Genomic DNA, 14777 nt, shown 5'->3' with positions numbered 1-14777 from the left:
AATAAAAATGATGCAAGCTGAAACAGAAAGAGAACAGGACATACAGGGTAGAACCTCTTAAGAATTTAGGTGTACTTCCCTGGCTGCCCAGCGGTTGACTCCAGTGCAGCGGGTGTGGGTTCAATCCTTGACTGAGGAACTAAGATCCTGCATGCCATGTGGCTCGGCCAAAAAAAAAAAAAAAAAAAGAATTTGAGGACAGGATTAAATGATCTAGTAGGAGTAATTGGAATCCCAGGAAGAATACTTGAAATAATGGCTGAGATTTTCCACATTCAAAGAACATCAAGTAGCATAGATACCAAAAAAAAAAAAAAATCAAAAAATAAAAATGCTTGGGCATATCATATTCAAACTAAAATAAAACCAAGAGAATATATTGAAGGTAACCAAAAGGAAAAGATTATAAACAGAGAAAGAAGGATAAGAATAAAAATTACAGTATACATTTCTTCAGAAACCATGAATGTTAGACAACAGTAAAATCTTCAAAGGAGAAGACCATAAATGCAGAATTATACACCTAGTGGGAAGTATCTTTCAGAAATGGAGATATAAAGATTTTTCTCAAACAAAAGCTACAGGAATTTACTGCCAGCAGTAAATTTGTTCTGTAAGAGTCCTGAAGGAATTTGTAAAGGTAGAAGGAGTATGATGCCAGACATAAAACTTGGATCCACACGAAGATGAAGAGCTCTGGAAATGGAATAAAGTAAGATGAAATGCCCAGGGCTTCCCTGGTAGCTCAAATGGTTAAGAATCTGCCTGCAATGCAGGAGACCCGGGTTCAATCCCTGTGTCAGGATGATCCCCTGGAGAAGGGAATGGCTACCCACTCTAGCATTTTTGCCTGGAGAAGTCCGTGGATGGAGGAGCCTGGCTGGTTACAGTCCATGGGGTCACAAAGAGTCAGATATGACTGGGTGGCTAATACTTAGGCACTTAAGATAAAATACATATTATTTTTCACTTATTTTTAGTTACTCTAAAAGGTAACTGACTAAAGCAAAAAGAATATTTTGCATTTATAATGTGTGTAAAAAATACTACAAAGAACAGGAGCTAGGTATTGGGAATATACTGTTGTAAAATTCCTCCCAAATTTTATTATTTGGAGTATATTGATGAGATAGAAACTGACTTCTTACAATATGTGTATAAACTTCAGGATAATTATTAGTAAAAATTTTTAAAGAAGTATAAATAATGTCAGTAGACTTGGTAAAATGTAATTTAAAACACTTAACCCAAGTGAGACAGAAAAGGAAGAAAAAAGAAACAAACCAAAAAACCCAGATGGAACAAATGGAAAACAACTAGCAAGAGGTATGGCAAAAAAAATCACAATATTATAATTATCCTCCTAAAATTTTTCAAAAGGGGTTCATTTTAATCCAACAGCATTGGTCACATCATATGTGAGTGATCTCAATATACCAGTGAAAAGACAAATTGTCAAATTGGATGGAAAAGCGAGATGCAACTGTATATTGTCAACAAAACCCATTTTGAATATTAAAGGTTAGAAAAGATATGCCATGCTAACAGGAGTCAAAAGAAAACTGTAAGGCACTGTACTAAGGTCAGACACAGTAGCCTTTAGAATGAGGCTTTCAGAGCAATATTGCACAAAGACTAAGAAGTTGATTCTCTGAGAACATAAACCAAGCCTGTTGATGCACCTAATGCCAGAGCTTCAAAATATGTACTATGAAGCAAAAATTGATAAAAAAAACTTCAAGGAGAAATAAACGAATCCACAGCTATAGTTGGAGACCACAGCATATCGAAACCACAATGAAATGTCACCTCGCACCCATCAGAATGGCCATCAAAAGGACAAGAAATAGCAAGTGTTGGTGAGGACCTGGAGGAAAGGGAACCCTTTTATACTATTGATGGGAATGTAAATTGGTGCAGCCACTGTGGAAAAAAGTATGGCGGTTCCTCAAAAAATTAAAAATGAAGCTACCATATAATCCAGCAGTCTCATTTATGAGTATTTATCTGAAGAAAATGAAAACACTAATTTGAAAAGATATATGCATCACTATGTTCATTGCAGAATTATTTCCAATAACCAAGACATTGAAACAACCTAAGTGTGTATCCATGGATGAATGGATAAAGGAACTGGTATATATAGAGAATAGAATACTACTTGGCCATAAAAAGAATGAAATTCTTCCCTTGTGACAGCAAAAGGACTTTAGGAGAACTGTGCTGTGTGAAATAAGTCAGAGAAAGACACGTGGCATATGGTTTCACTTATATGTAGAATCTAAAAAGCAAAAACAAAAAAGCTCATAGATACAGAGAATAAATCAGTGGTTGGATAAGACTCCTCTACTGGCTGTGTCTTCTATACAGAAAGTTCTTCACTGCTCCAGCCTGTGGTCTTTTTTTCTCTATATATACCTCTGCTATCCGATTTGGTAATGGCAACCCACTCCAGTGTTCTTGCCTGGAGAATCCCAGGGACGGGGGAGCCTGGTGGGCTGCCGTCTATGGGGTCACACAGAGTCAGAAACGACTGAAGCAACTTAGCAGCAGCAGTAGCAGCAGCCACATTTTGCAATTTAAATACAAATAAGTTACAAATAAATAAAACGTAAAAGGTAGTTCCTCTTTGGCTGTAGCCACACTTCAAGTGCTTGGTTGCTGGATGTGGTGTTAATGGCTACCAGGTTGGACAGTATAGATAAAATACAATTCTGTCATCATAGAATGTTCTGTTGGATACCAATTCAGCACAGGCAGTGCCATGCACTTTCTGTCACCACACATAAGAATGCACTGTGTCTGTCACCTCCTGCTTAGTGATACCAGGATCCATCAGTTGTACAGGTAGTAACACTGTAAAAGTCCCCATCAGCCTTTCACCTTTCACATGTTTGTTCCTTGATAATCTTTGCCTGAAACATTTGTTTCACTCCTTTTTTAAAAGGTACAAATGGGATTGTTCATGTAACTGTTCTGTGTGGTATCTTTCTATATCTGCTTATTTAAATCTGAGCTGATTTTTAATAGCTATATAATATTGATCATGTCTGTTCTGAAGTACCATATCAGTTCAGTTCAGTCGCTCAGCTGTGTCTGACTCTTTGCGACCCCATGAATCGTAGCACGCCAGGCCTCCCTGTCCATCACCAACTCCCATAGTTCACTCAGACTCGCGTCCATCGAGTCAGTGATGCCATCCAGCCATCTCATCCTCTGTCGTCCCCTTCTCCTCCTGCCCCCAGTCCCTCCCAGCATCAGGGTCTTTTCCAATGAGTCAACTCTTCACATGAGGTTGCCAAAGTACTGGAGTTTCAGCTTTAGCATCATTCCTTCCAAAGAAATCCTAGGACTGATTTCCTTCAGAATCCCAAAATATCATGATTTAATTTTGCTAAATAAGTACATGTTCTCAAGAATACATTTTTAACTGGACATCCTTTCATTCTATTTCAGATGAGCAGAAGACCTCCTCTTCCTTCCAGACAGTGAAAAATAATAGCATGTACACTGAGTCCCGTGAAGATTTGAGAAAGGTTCAGCGTAGCCCATCCTATCAGCAGATAAACTGTATTGATAGTGTTATCAGGTATGAGACACAAGTTTTGATAATGTGTTTTTCCAGAAGTGTGTGTTGTCACTATGGAGCGTTTATATAATTTTTAATAGCTGTTGTCTTGATTTTTCACCAGCTATTGTCTTGATTTTTCACTATAGGTCAGTAGATAGATGCCACCTACAATTCATAATAAATTGAACAGTTCAGGGGATCCAGAAAGTTAGAAGATGCTTCCCTTCTTTGAATATAGTTGAGAAGACAAGACCTGTGCTCATAAGAATTAAGTTGCGAAAATCAGTGCAAGACCATAGAAGGGAATATATAAGAATCCCTTGATGGGGGAAGACCCCCGTCAATCCAATGGTCAGGGAAGACTTCACCCAGGAAGACAGTGAAATATCCCAAACAGAAATGGCAGAAGGAAAGCAGAGAGGTGAGAGGTGCCCACATTGGGGGCAGGTAGGAATACATGGCCGAATTAATATGCAGGTACCTGAAGAGCTACCACATCCCAGCTTTGAAGAGGAAGTGTATCTCCTCTACAAATACAACTTCCTCATCCTCAGAAGAGGACAAAGCCACAGAGCAGATGACATCCAGGCACTGCAAGGTGAGAGGGGTGTCTTCCATAGTCAGATCGAGAGAGCCACCTCTCTGTGTTTCTCTTTTGTCTTTTTTGGGGGGGCATTTTAAACAATGTATTCACTTGAAAAGGGTGTTTATTTTGCCTCTGTTGGGTTGAATATTCTATCAGTGTATAAACTAGGTCAGGTTGGTTGATAGTTTGTTCAATTATTCTCTGTCCACTGATTTTCTGAATACTTGTATCTCAGAAGGGGTGTTGAAGCCTCTGGTTGAAATTGTGGGTTTGTCTATTTCTCATTGCTGTTTTATTGGTTTTTGCTTTGTGCATTTTGAAGCTGTCTTAATTTGTGCATGTTGCTGTTGCTCAATCTCTAAGCTGTGTCTGACTCTTTGCTATGCTATCCCATGGACTGCAGCACGCCAGGCTTCCCTGTCCTACACCATATCCCAGAGTTTGCTCAAACTCATGTCTGTTGAGTCAGTGATGCATCCCAACCATCTCATCCTCTGTCACCCCCTTCTCCTCCTGCCCTCAATCTTTCCCAGCATCAGGGTCTTGTTTAGAATTGTTTTGTCCTTTTGATTAATTGATCCTTTTATCACTGTGAAATGTCTTTCTTTATCCCTTGTATTTTCTTTCCTCTAAAATATACTTTGTCTGTATTAATATATTCAGTCTAGCTTTTTTTTTATTTATCTTATATCATTTTCTAACCTTTTACTTTTAAAGTGGTGTTTATTTTAGTTGTTGCTTTAGAGTTTATGGTGTATGCATTTAATTTTTCACAGTCTGTCTTCTGGAGATATTATACCGCTTCATGTATAAAAAAACTTAAAATACTATACTCCCATTTACCCACCTCGGTCTTTGTCTGTTGGCATATATTTCTACATGTGTTAGAAATCCCACCCTATGTTGTTATTATTTTTATGTAATTATTATCTTTTAAAGAAATTTAAGTGTTTATCCCTTTACTCATCTCTCAGTGTTTTTCATTCCTTTATGTAGATTTATCTGGTATCATTCTTCTTCTGCCTAAGGTGTTCCTTTTATCTCTTGTAGTACAGGTCTACCAGTGATGAATCCTTTACATTTTTATACATCTGAAAGTGTCTTTATTTCAGGTTCATGTTTTAAACACATTTTAACAGATCATAGAATTCTAGGGTGACAGTGTTTATCAGTACCTTCAAGATGCTGTTCTCCTGACTCCTCATTTGCGTTGTTTCTGACAGGAAATCTTCTGTCATCTGTATTGTTTGCATAATATTATATGCAACGTCTGGCTGCATGTAAGATTTTCTACTCATCATGTATTTCGACAGTCTGATTTTAATGTTCCAGGATGTAGTGTTCTTCATGTTTTTTATACTTGGAGTTTATTCGGCTTCTTGGATTTGTAGTTTTATTGTTTCCATCAAATTGAAGAAACTTCTTCCCTTATTTTTAAAATATTTTTTGTTTCCCCTTTTTCTGGGACTCAAGTTCTATGTATATAGGCTGCTTGAAGTTGTGTCACAGTCCACTGATGCTCTGTTCATTTAAACCTTTTCATTTTTTTAGGTCTTTGTTTCATTTTGGGACAGTCTCTATCGCTGTGTCTTCAGGTTCACTAGTGTTTTCTATTGTAAAATCTGTCATTATTTCCATTCAGTACCTTTTCCATCTCACATATGATAGTTTTCATTTCTAGAAGTTCTATTTGAGTCTTTTTAATATCTTGCATGTGCTTATATAGCATATTTAAAATATCTTCCCTGTGACTGTGTGAAATACAGTACAACTGTTAACGTTCTGTCTTCCAGTTCTAGTTCTCTCGCCGCCCCGGGCTGGTTTTTCATGATTGATTTTTCTCCTTTTTGTGGGCTGTGTCTTCCTGCTTCTTCGCATGCCAAGTAGTCTTTGATGGGATTGCAGATGCTGTGAATGGGTGCCAAATACTCCTGTTAACATTGTTGAGCTTTATTCTGGGACCCAGTTTAGCTTCATGGAAACAGATGGATCTTCTCAGGCTTTGCTTTTAAAATTGCTTAGACAGGAGCAGAGCAGTGTAGGGAGGTCTAGTTCTTCTCTACTACTGAGGCAAGACCCTTAAGAGTATTCTACCCAGTGCATATGGGTTATGAGACCTTCTAGTCTGGCTGTGGGGCCGAGCCCTGTTCTCCACCTGCTGTGAGCTTCAGTCTGATCCTTTCAGATGATTTTTTTTTTCCTCCCATGAATGAACTGCTGAGGACTTGGGGGTTCTCTACAGCTGTCTGGAGGCCTCTCGTGTGGCTGTCCCCTCCACTCATCTTCCTGATCTCCAGCCACTGTGACCTCCCCATACTCTCAGCTCCTGAGGTTCACCTTGTTTTCAATCCCTTAGGATGTTTTGTTTCTTAGAAATTATTGTTTCACATATTTTGTCCCTTCCTAGTTATTTCAGGTGAGAAGATCAGTCCAGTCCCTGTTCCTCCACCGTGCCCAGAATCTAAAGCCCTCTGTCCGGTGTGTTGACTTAGATCAGTCAGAGCCCGTTTCTGGAAGTGGAGTGGGACCAAGCCTACCCACACCTCAGTACCACACCACAGAGGAGAGGGGGAATGGAGGCTGGGAGGACCCACCAGTGTCTGCTGTAAAATCTTTTGTACCTGGAAGAAGTAATGTTTAGAAGCAACCTAGCGTTTGTCTACAGGTGGTTATGGGCATCCCTGTGGCTCATCAGTAAAGAATCCACCTGCCAGTGCAGGAGACATGGGTTTGATCCCTGGGTTGGGAAGATCCCCTGGAGAAGGATATGGCAATAGACTCCAGTATTCTTGACTGGGAATCCTATGGACAGAGGAGGCTGGCAGGCCACAGTCCATGGGGTCGCAAAAAGTCAGACACAACTGAAGCAACTTAGCATGCGGCATGCATGCACACAAAGTGGAATCCTATGTGATGCACTGATAAAAGGGATATTGTTAAATGAAAAGACACACTGCAGGTTAGTGTACAAGATTATATGCCTTTTGGGTAAAAATGAGGAAGAGGGATAAGAATCTATATCTGTACTTATTTACAGATGCTTAAAGAAAGTAGATAAATAAGCAAATAAAAGGATTTCCGTGGGGAGAATAAATGAGAACTAGGCAGTACTCTTGCCTGAAAAATCCCATGGACGGAGGAGCCTGGTAGGCTGCAGTCCATGGAGTTGCGAAGAGTCGGACACAACTGAGCGACTTCACTTTCACTTTTCACTTTCATGCATTGGAGAAGGAAATGGCAACCCACTCCAGTGTTCTTGCCTGGAGAATCCCAGGAATGGGGGAGCCTAGTGGGTTGCCGTCTATGGGGTCGCTCAGAGTCGGACACGACTGAAGCGACTTAGCAGCAGCAGCAGGCAGGTGTTAGGGTTGGGGAGAAGCTACTAAATGTCTAACACATGTTAATTTTTGGACCACATATTTATATTACACATTAAAAGATTAATCCAGAGATAATTTTTCAAAAAATTCATGGAGATAAAAAATATTTACAGTGAAAGCAGGATCTAAATAAATGTGTGCACACTGAGCATTACAACTCTGAAATGTACATAAGTAAGTAAGTGAAAGTTGCTCAGTCATGTCCAACTTTTTGTGACCCCATGGACTGCCCAGTCCATGGAATTCTCCAGGCCAGAATGTTGGAGTGGGTAGCCGTTCCCTTCTTCAGCAGTTCTTTCCAATACAGGATCAAACCCAAGTCTCCCACACTGCAGGCAGATTCTTTACCAGCTGAGCCATACGGGAAGCCCAAAATGTATATATAAGCTTGCAAAGAGTGTAAAACGAGGCCGAAAAATAAAAATGTACCTGCTGGATTGATGGAGGTTTTATGTTCCAGCCATTGTAATGACTGTAATAATTTATTGGGAAAGGGAGTTAAATTAGTGAAAGTAAATAAATGCAAAATAACCCATTGGAGTTAAAATTAAATCTGTCTTCTTCCACTTCAGCGGAATTGACTCCAGCAGAGCACATACCGTTGGCGTGTGAGCCCTGGACTCTCAGCACACACCCAGCTCCACTGGCCGCAGAAGCATTTAAACACTGGGGGCTCACAAAGGCTGTGCTGTCAGCCCACACACAGAAGGAAGAGCAGAGCTATGTAGATAAATTCCGGGAGAAGATTCTGTCGTCACCCTATAGCTCCTATCTTCAGCAGGAAAGCAGAAGCAAAGCTAAATATTTGTATGTTCAAGGTAGTTAAATTTTAAAAAATATATTCCATATAAACCTGGAAAATGGTACTGATAAACCTATTTGCAGGGCAGCAGTACAGATGAAGACATACAGTCTTGTGGACATGGGACGGAGGAAGGAAGGGAGTGACAAACTGAGAGAGTAGCATTGAAACATATACACCACCATGTGTAAAACAGACAGCTAGTGGGAAGCTCAGCCTAGTGCTCTGTGTCAGCCTAGAGGGGTAGGGTGGGAGTGTGTGGGAGGGGGTTCAGGAAGGAGGGGATATACATATGCTTATGGCTGATTCGCATTGTTTTACAGCAGATACCAGTGCAACACTGTAAAGCAATTATCCTCTAATTACAAATAAATTTTAAAAAAATATATATATATATTCCATTTATCAACAGAGTTATCAAGTTTAGGAATCATACATGAGTCCTGGAAAATGTGGCATGAAGTGTAGGAGGTTTGCTTGTAAGGAAATGGCTGAGAGATGCTGAAATGGGGTTTACTTTATAGCAACAGCTTGTATCCAGGATCTCGTCCATCTTTCTAGGTCTACTTTCTGTCATTCCTGCAGTGGACATGGTTATTATTGACCAATGTTTATTCCTTGTAATGTGCTTGCTACCTGTCAATGGAGTCTTTCTGTTCTGGGTTAGTTTCCTATAACTCGTCTCCGTCTTTATCCTGCAGGAGGTTCTGCTTCCAGGCCGACACGATCAGCTGGTTGCAAAAAGGGGAAACACAAGCGAAAGAAGCCTCTCGTGTGGTCGGATGGCAGGAGCGCCAAGGATCACTTCTGTCCCCACCAGGATGGACAGCCCTGGTGCCCCTCGTCCGCCTCCTGTCCCCATGCCTCTGGCCCCTCGCTCCCAGCTACAGTGATGGTTCCCAGCCCAGCCCCTTGCCTCGTCCCAGCTCTTCCCCTCCCAGCCACGACCTCCCTTGGCAGAGAACATGAAGCCTCGATAACTGTACTGCCAAGGCTGCCTGAGCCACCTTTGCCTAGCAGCCTGCAGTATTTCCCAGCTCTGCCTTCTGCTTACTTCGACACTTTTGTGAACATCTTCCTGCATGACCCCTCTCTCTCTCCCCTCTCGTCACTGTCATTCTCCCCATATCCCTTCTTGGGAGCAGCACCCTCTTCCGAAATACTCTCTTCGGTATCAGCAGTGGCTCCAAACCCGGGCCCACTGTCTTCAACCATCAACCCAAGGAGCAGAGAGGAGAAGTGGGAAACACAGAATGAAGGACACCCCCTCATCAACTCAGGGAGCAGCTCCGTGCTCCAGCTTGACCTCCTGCAGGAGGACAGGCCCCGATCCTGTGCATGCCCAGAAACTGTGTGTGTAAGTGATGCTAACTTCCAGCACACGAACGAGAAAGTAACTGTGCATCCTCTTATTAAAATTAAGGTTTTTGTGCTGAAGCTCAAGATGAATGACCTAGTCTGCATTACACCTGAGGGTAACCTTCATTACAGCTGAGGCTGAGACTTTGTTCCACGGAAACACACGGTATTCCCTCCTGACTCCATTTAAAAAGCTGCAGTGAAAGGATTTTCTGTGTCCTGAATTCTTACATACTTTGCTAGGTTTTCCCCCATGTGCTATCTTTCAGACTGTATTTGTGAATTGGATTTCCCCTCTGCTTTAAAATGTGATATCTAGGTATTAAACTTAAATGTTCATTACCTAGAAAAAATGTGTTCTCTTACAACTGGGGTTATGGACTATTTAGATTAGGAGCAAGCCGTACGGACAAGACATAAATTTAACAGTTTTACTTTTTCAGACATAATTATGGGATAGCAGGTGTGTATGGGGAGAGCTCCTTTCTGTCATTATTTATCAGTAAAGTAGGCAGTTTATAGTTTTATACTGATACATATCAATTTTATGTGAAAAAATTTCTGTCACTTTCCTTTCACTTTTCACCTCTTTATGTAAAAAGGCCTTCTCAGATTTGTCAGTTTAAACTTCGGGGCAAGACTTTCCTATATTTAGATATAGGATCCAAGACAAGCATAAGTATTTCCACTAAGGTTTTTTTCAGTCCTCACTTCAAGATATAACCATTTTTAACAAATGTTCAGAATCTGATGACCTAGATCAAGAATCTAGATCAAGATCTCTTCCCAAGCCAGGGATTGAACCCAGGTCTTCTGCATTGCACACAGATTCTTACTATCTGAGACACCACAGAAGCCCTGGAATGTGCTCAGAAAGCAGTAGTGAACTTCCCTGGTGACCAAGAGGCTAAGATTCCATGCTTCTATTACAGGAGGTCTGGGTTCGATCCTTGGTCAGTGAGCTAGATCCCCTTCCCTGGTGGCTCAGACAGTAAAGCGTCTGCTTATAATGCGGGAGACCCAGGTTCAATCCCTGGGTCGGGAAGATCCCCTGGAGAAGGAAATGGCAACCCACTCCAGTATTCTTGCCTGGAAAATCCCATGGACTGAAGAGCCTACTAGGCTACAGTCCATGGGGTCGCAAAGAATCGGACACAACTGAGCGACTTCACTTTTTCACACACACACACACACACACACACACACACACACACAAGCCATATGTTTAACATTATATGCAAAGGAACTTTGACCATATTCTTGGGGACAGGCTGAAAATGTTTTACTTCTCAGTTATGTGTTGATATGTACTTTTTTTTTTCTGTTTAACATGTGAGTTGAAGATCTGCCAGTTATTCTGTAATATGACGTCTCTTTCCTTGTGTTCTTGCTTTCTGGCAGGGTGTCCGTGGCAGCAGTGGGACTGAGATAGATGGTTTTACTATCAAGAAACCATCCATAGCATCACTGCACTCAGTGTCTCCGCCAGGAACAGGCCCTGCAGCATCAGGTAGTAGCTCAAAATGACATAGTCCTCATACCCCATGGTTAGGAGGGCACTGTTTAACGGGCTTTCAGGTGTTGGCCCTGGGGTGAAAGTAAAGTATTTTTTTTTCTTTTTCTAAGCTGTATTGGGGTATATTTATATACGATACATTCACCACATTTAGGGGTACAAAATAAGAGTTCTGACAAGGATTTACAGCAGTGTAACCACCACCACAGTCACCATACAGAAGTTTCCACCACCTGGAAACCTTCTTCTTTGATTCATTGCAGTCAGAGCCCGTCCCTGATCCTCTGGCTCTTGGCAGGCACTGATCCACTTCCTGTCACTGTAACGCTGCTCTTTCTGTAATTTCACATAGATCGAATCATCTAGTGTGCAGTCTTTTGTGTCAGGGTTCTCTTGAGTTAGCAGAGAGCTGTTGAGATTCATTCATATTGTGCATATCAGTAATTTGCTCCTTTCTATTGCCGAGTGGAATTGCATTGTATGAATAGCCATTTACCAGTTGATGGTTTATTCAGTTGTTTCCAGTTTGGGGCTATTAAGAAGAACACTGCTGTGAACATGTAAGTGTGAGTCTTCTTGTGGACACATGTTATCATTTTTCTTGGTTAAATACCTAGGAACAAAATTGCTAGGTCACATGGTAAGTTTATAGTTAACTTTATAAGAAACTGCAGACTGTTTTCCAAAGTGGCTATACCGTTTGCATCACTGTCAGCCACATATAAAAACTCCAGTTTACAACACATCCTGGCCAACACCGGACATTGTCCATCATTTAAATTTTAGCCATTCAAGTAGATGTGTACTGAAAAACTCACTGTGGTTTTAGTTTTCATTTGACTATTGATTCATGCTATTGGCTGCCTTCTTGTCTATTCATTTGCCATCCAGATGTGTTCATATCTGTTGCCCATTTGAGGGGGGCTTGTTGTTTTTTTTATTGGGTAGTAAGATTTCTGTGTGTATTCTGGATACAAGTCTATTATCAAACACTCATTTCTCTTCCCTGTGTGTGGCTTGTCTTTTTGTTCAATTTTTTATCTTTATCTTCATTTTAAAGAGCAAATGTTTTGATGAAGTTCAGTTCATCAGCTTTTTCTTTTATAGGCTGTGCTTTTTGTATCCTTTTTAAAGAAGTTCATGCCTAACTTGAAGTCACTAAGATGGCCTCCTGTTTTCTCTTGGAAATTCTACAGGTTAAGATTTTATAGCTAAGTCTGTGGTCCATTTTTAGTTACTTTTTATGTATGAGGTGAGCTCACCTCCTTCCACAGGCAAACTAAAATTGCAGCTGTTTCCAGAACACCTATCAATAAAAAAGATCAGAACCTACATCTTCTATTGGACATCTCTGGTGGTCTAGCGGTGAAGAATCAATCCACCTGCCAACGTATGGGACACAGGTTCGATCTGTGGTCCAGGAAGATTCCACATGCCGAGGGGCAGCTGAGTCCGGGAGCCACAACTACTGAGCCTACACGCTAGAGCCCGCGAGCTGCTGCTGCTGAGCCCACATGCCCTGTAGAGCCTGAGCTCCGCAACAAGAGAAGCCTGTGCGCCACAACTGGAGCCTAGCCCTATTGTCAGCAGCCAGAGGAAGCCCACATGCAGCAGCGAAGACCTAGCGCAGCCAAAAAGTTTTTCAAAAAAATACAGATCTTCTACAACTAATGATACCATTTCTGTCCTTTATCGAGCCCATCTTTGCATGAAATGTTCCCTTGGTATCTCTAATTTTCTTGAAGAGATCTCTAGTCTTTCCCATTCTGTTGTTTTCCTCTATTTCTTTGCACTGATCGCTGAAGAAGGCTTTCTTATCTCTTCTTGCTATTCTTCGGAACTCTGCATTCAGATGCTTAGATAAAGGACAGAAATGGTATGGACCTAACAGAAGCAGAAGATATTAAGAAGAGGTGGCAAGAATACAGGGAAGAACTGTATAAAAAAGATCTTCATGACCCAGATAATCATGATGATATGATCACTCATCTAGAGCCAGACAGCTTGGAATGTGAAGTCAAGTGGGCCTTAGAAAGCATCTCTACGAACAAAGCTAGTGGAGGTGATGAAATTCCAGTTGAGCTGTTTCAAATCCTGAAAGATGATGCTGTGAAAGTGCTGCACTCAATATGCCAGCAAATTTGGAAAACTCAGCAGTGGCCACCGGACTGGAAAAGATCAGTTTTCATTCCAATACCAAAGAAAGGCAATGCCAAAGAATGTTCAAACTACCGCACAGTTGCACTCATCTCACATGCTAGTAAAGTAATGCTCAAAATTCTCCAAGCCAGGCTTTAGCAATATGTGAACCGTGAACTCTCTGATGTTCAAGCTGGTTTTAGAAAAGACAGAGGAACCAGAGATCAAATTGCCAACATCTGCTGGATCATGGAAAAAGCAAGAGAGTTCCAGAAAAACATCTATTTCTGCTTTCTTGACTATGCCAAAGCCTTTGACTGTGTGGATCACAATAAACTGTGGAAAATTCTGAAAGAGGTGGGAATACCAGACCACCTGATCTGCCTCTTGAGAAATCTGTATGCAGGTCAGGAAGCAACAGTTAGAACTGGACATGGAACAACAGACTGGTTCCAAATAGGAAAAGGAGTATGTCAAGGCTGTATATTGTCACCCTGCTTATTTAACTTATATGCAGAGTACATCATGAGAAACGCTGGACTGGAAGAAACACAAGCTGGAATCAAGATTGCCAGGAGAAATATCAATAACCTCAGATATGCAGATGACACCACCCTTATGGCAGAAAGTGAAGAGGAACTAAAAAGCCTCTTGATGAAAGTGAAAGAGGAGAGCAAAAAAGTTGTCTTAAAGCTCAACATTCAGAAAACGAAGATCATGGCATCCGGTCCCATCACTTCATGGGAAATAGATGGGGAAACAGTGTCAGACTTTATTTTTGGGGGGCTCCAAAATCACTGCAGATGGTGACTGCAGCCATGAAATTAAAAGACGCTTACTCCTTGGAAGAAAAGTAATGACCAACCTAGATAGCATATTCACAAGCAGAGACATTACTTTGCCGACTGAGGTCCGTCTAGTCAAGGCTGTGGTTTCTCCCGTGGTCATGTGTGGATGTGAAAGTTGGACTGTGAAGAAGGCTGAGCGCCGAAGAATTGATGCTTTTGAACTGTGGTGTTGGAGAAGACTCTTGAGAGTCTCTTGGACTGCAAGGAGATCCAACCAGTCCATTCTGAAGGAGATCAACCCTGGGATTTCTTTGGACGGAATGATGCTAAAGCTGAAGCTCCAGTACGTTGGCCACCTCATGCGAAGAGCTGACTCGTTGGAAAAGACTCTGATGCTGGGAGGGATTGGGGGCAGGAGGAGAAGGGGCCGACTGAGGATGAGATGGCTGGATGGCATCACGGACTCGATGGATGTGAGTCTGAGTGAACTTTGGGAGATGGTGATGAACAGGGAGGCCTGGCGTGCTGCGATTCATGGGGTCGCAGAGTCCGACATGATTGAGCGACTGAACTGAACTGAACAACTAATGATATAAAGAAGGGACCATGAGACGGGTAGGTGGTGGGAGTCACAGT

General features: G+C 41.5%; 1 protein-coding gene across 1 annotated transcript in view; it reads left to right on the top strand.

Moving 5' to 3' along the window:
- PER3 (period circadian regulator 3) overlaps positions 1 to 14777 on the top strand; it is a 66789-nt gene that overhangs the window by 42747 nt on the left and 9265 nt on the right. The window contains 6 exon segments of the mRNA XM_068985741.1: positions 3457 to 3589; positions 4049 to 4134; positions 4137 to 4169; positions 8110 to 8358; positions 9044 to 9696; positions 11100 to 11208. Coding sequence (XP_068841842.1) covers positions 3457 to 3589; positions 4049 to 4134; positions 4137 to 4169; positions 8110 to 8358; positions 9044 to 9696; positions 11100 to 11208 — 1263 coding nt within the window.

The sequence above is a fragment of the Capricornis sumatraensis genome, chromosome 14, assembly GCF_032405125.1.
Source record: "Capricornis sumatraensis isolate serow.1 chromosome 14, serow.2, whole genome shotgun sequence".
NCBI lineage: Eukaryota > Metazoa > Chordata > Mammalia > Artiodactyla > Bovidae > Capricornis > Capricornis sumatraensis.
Note: the sequence above shows the minus strand (reverse complement) of the source record. Positions and strands in the feature narration are given on the sequence as shown.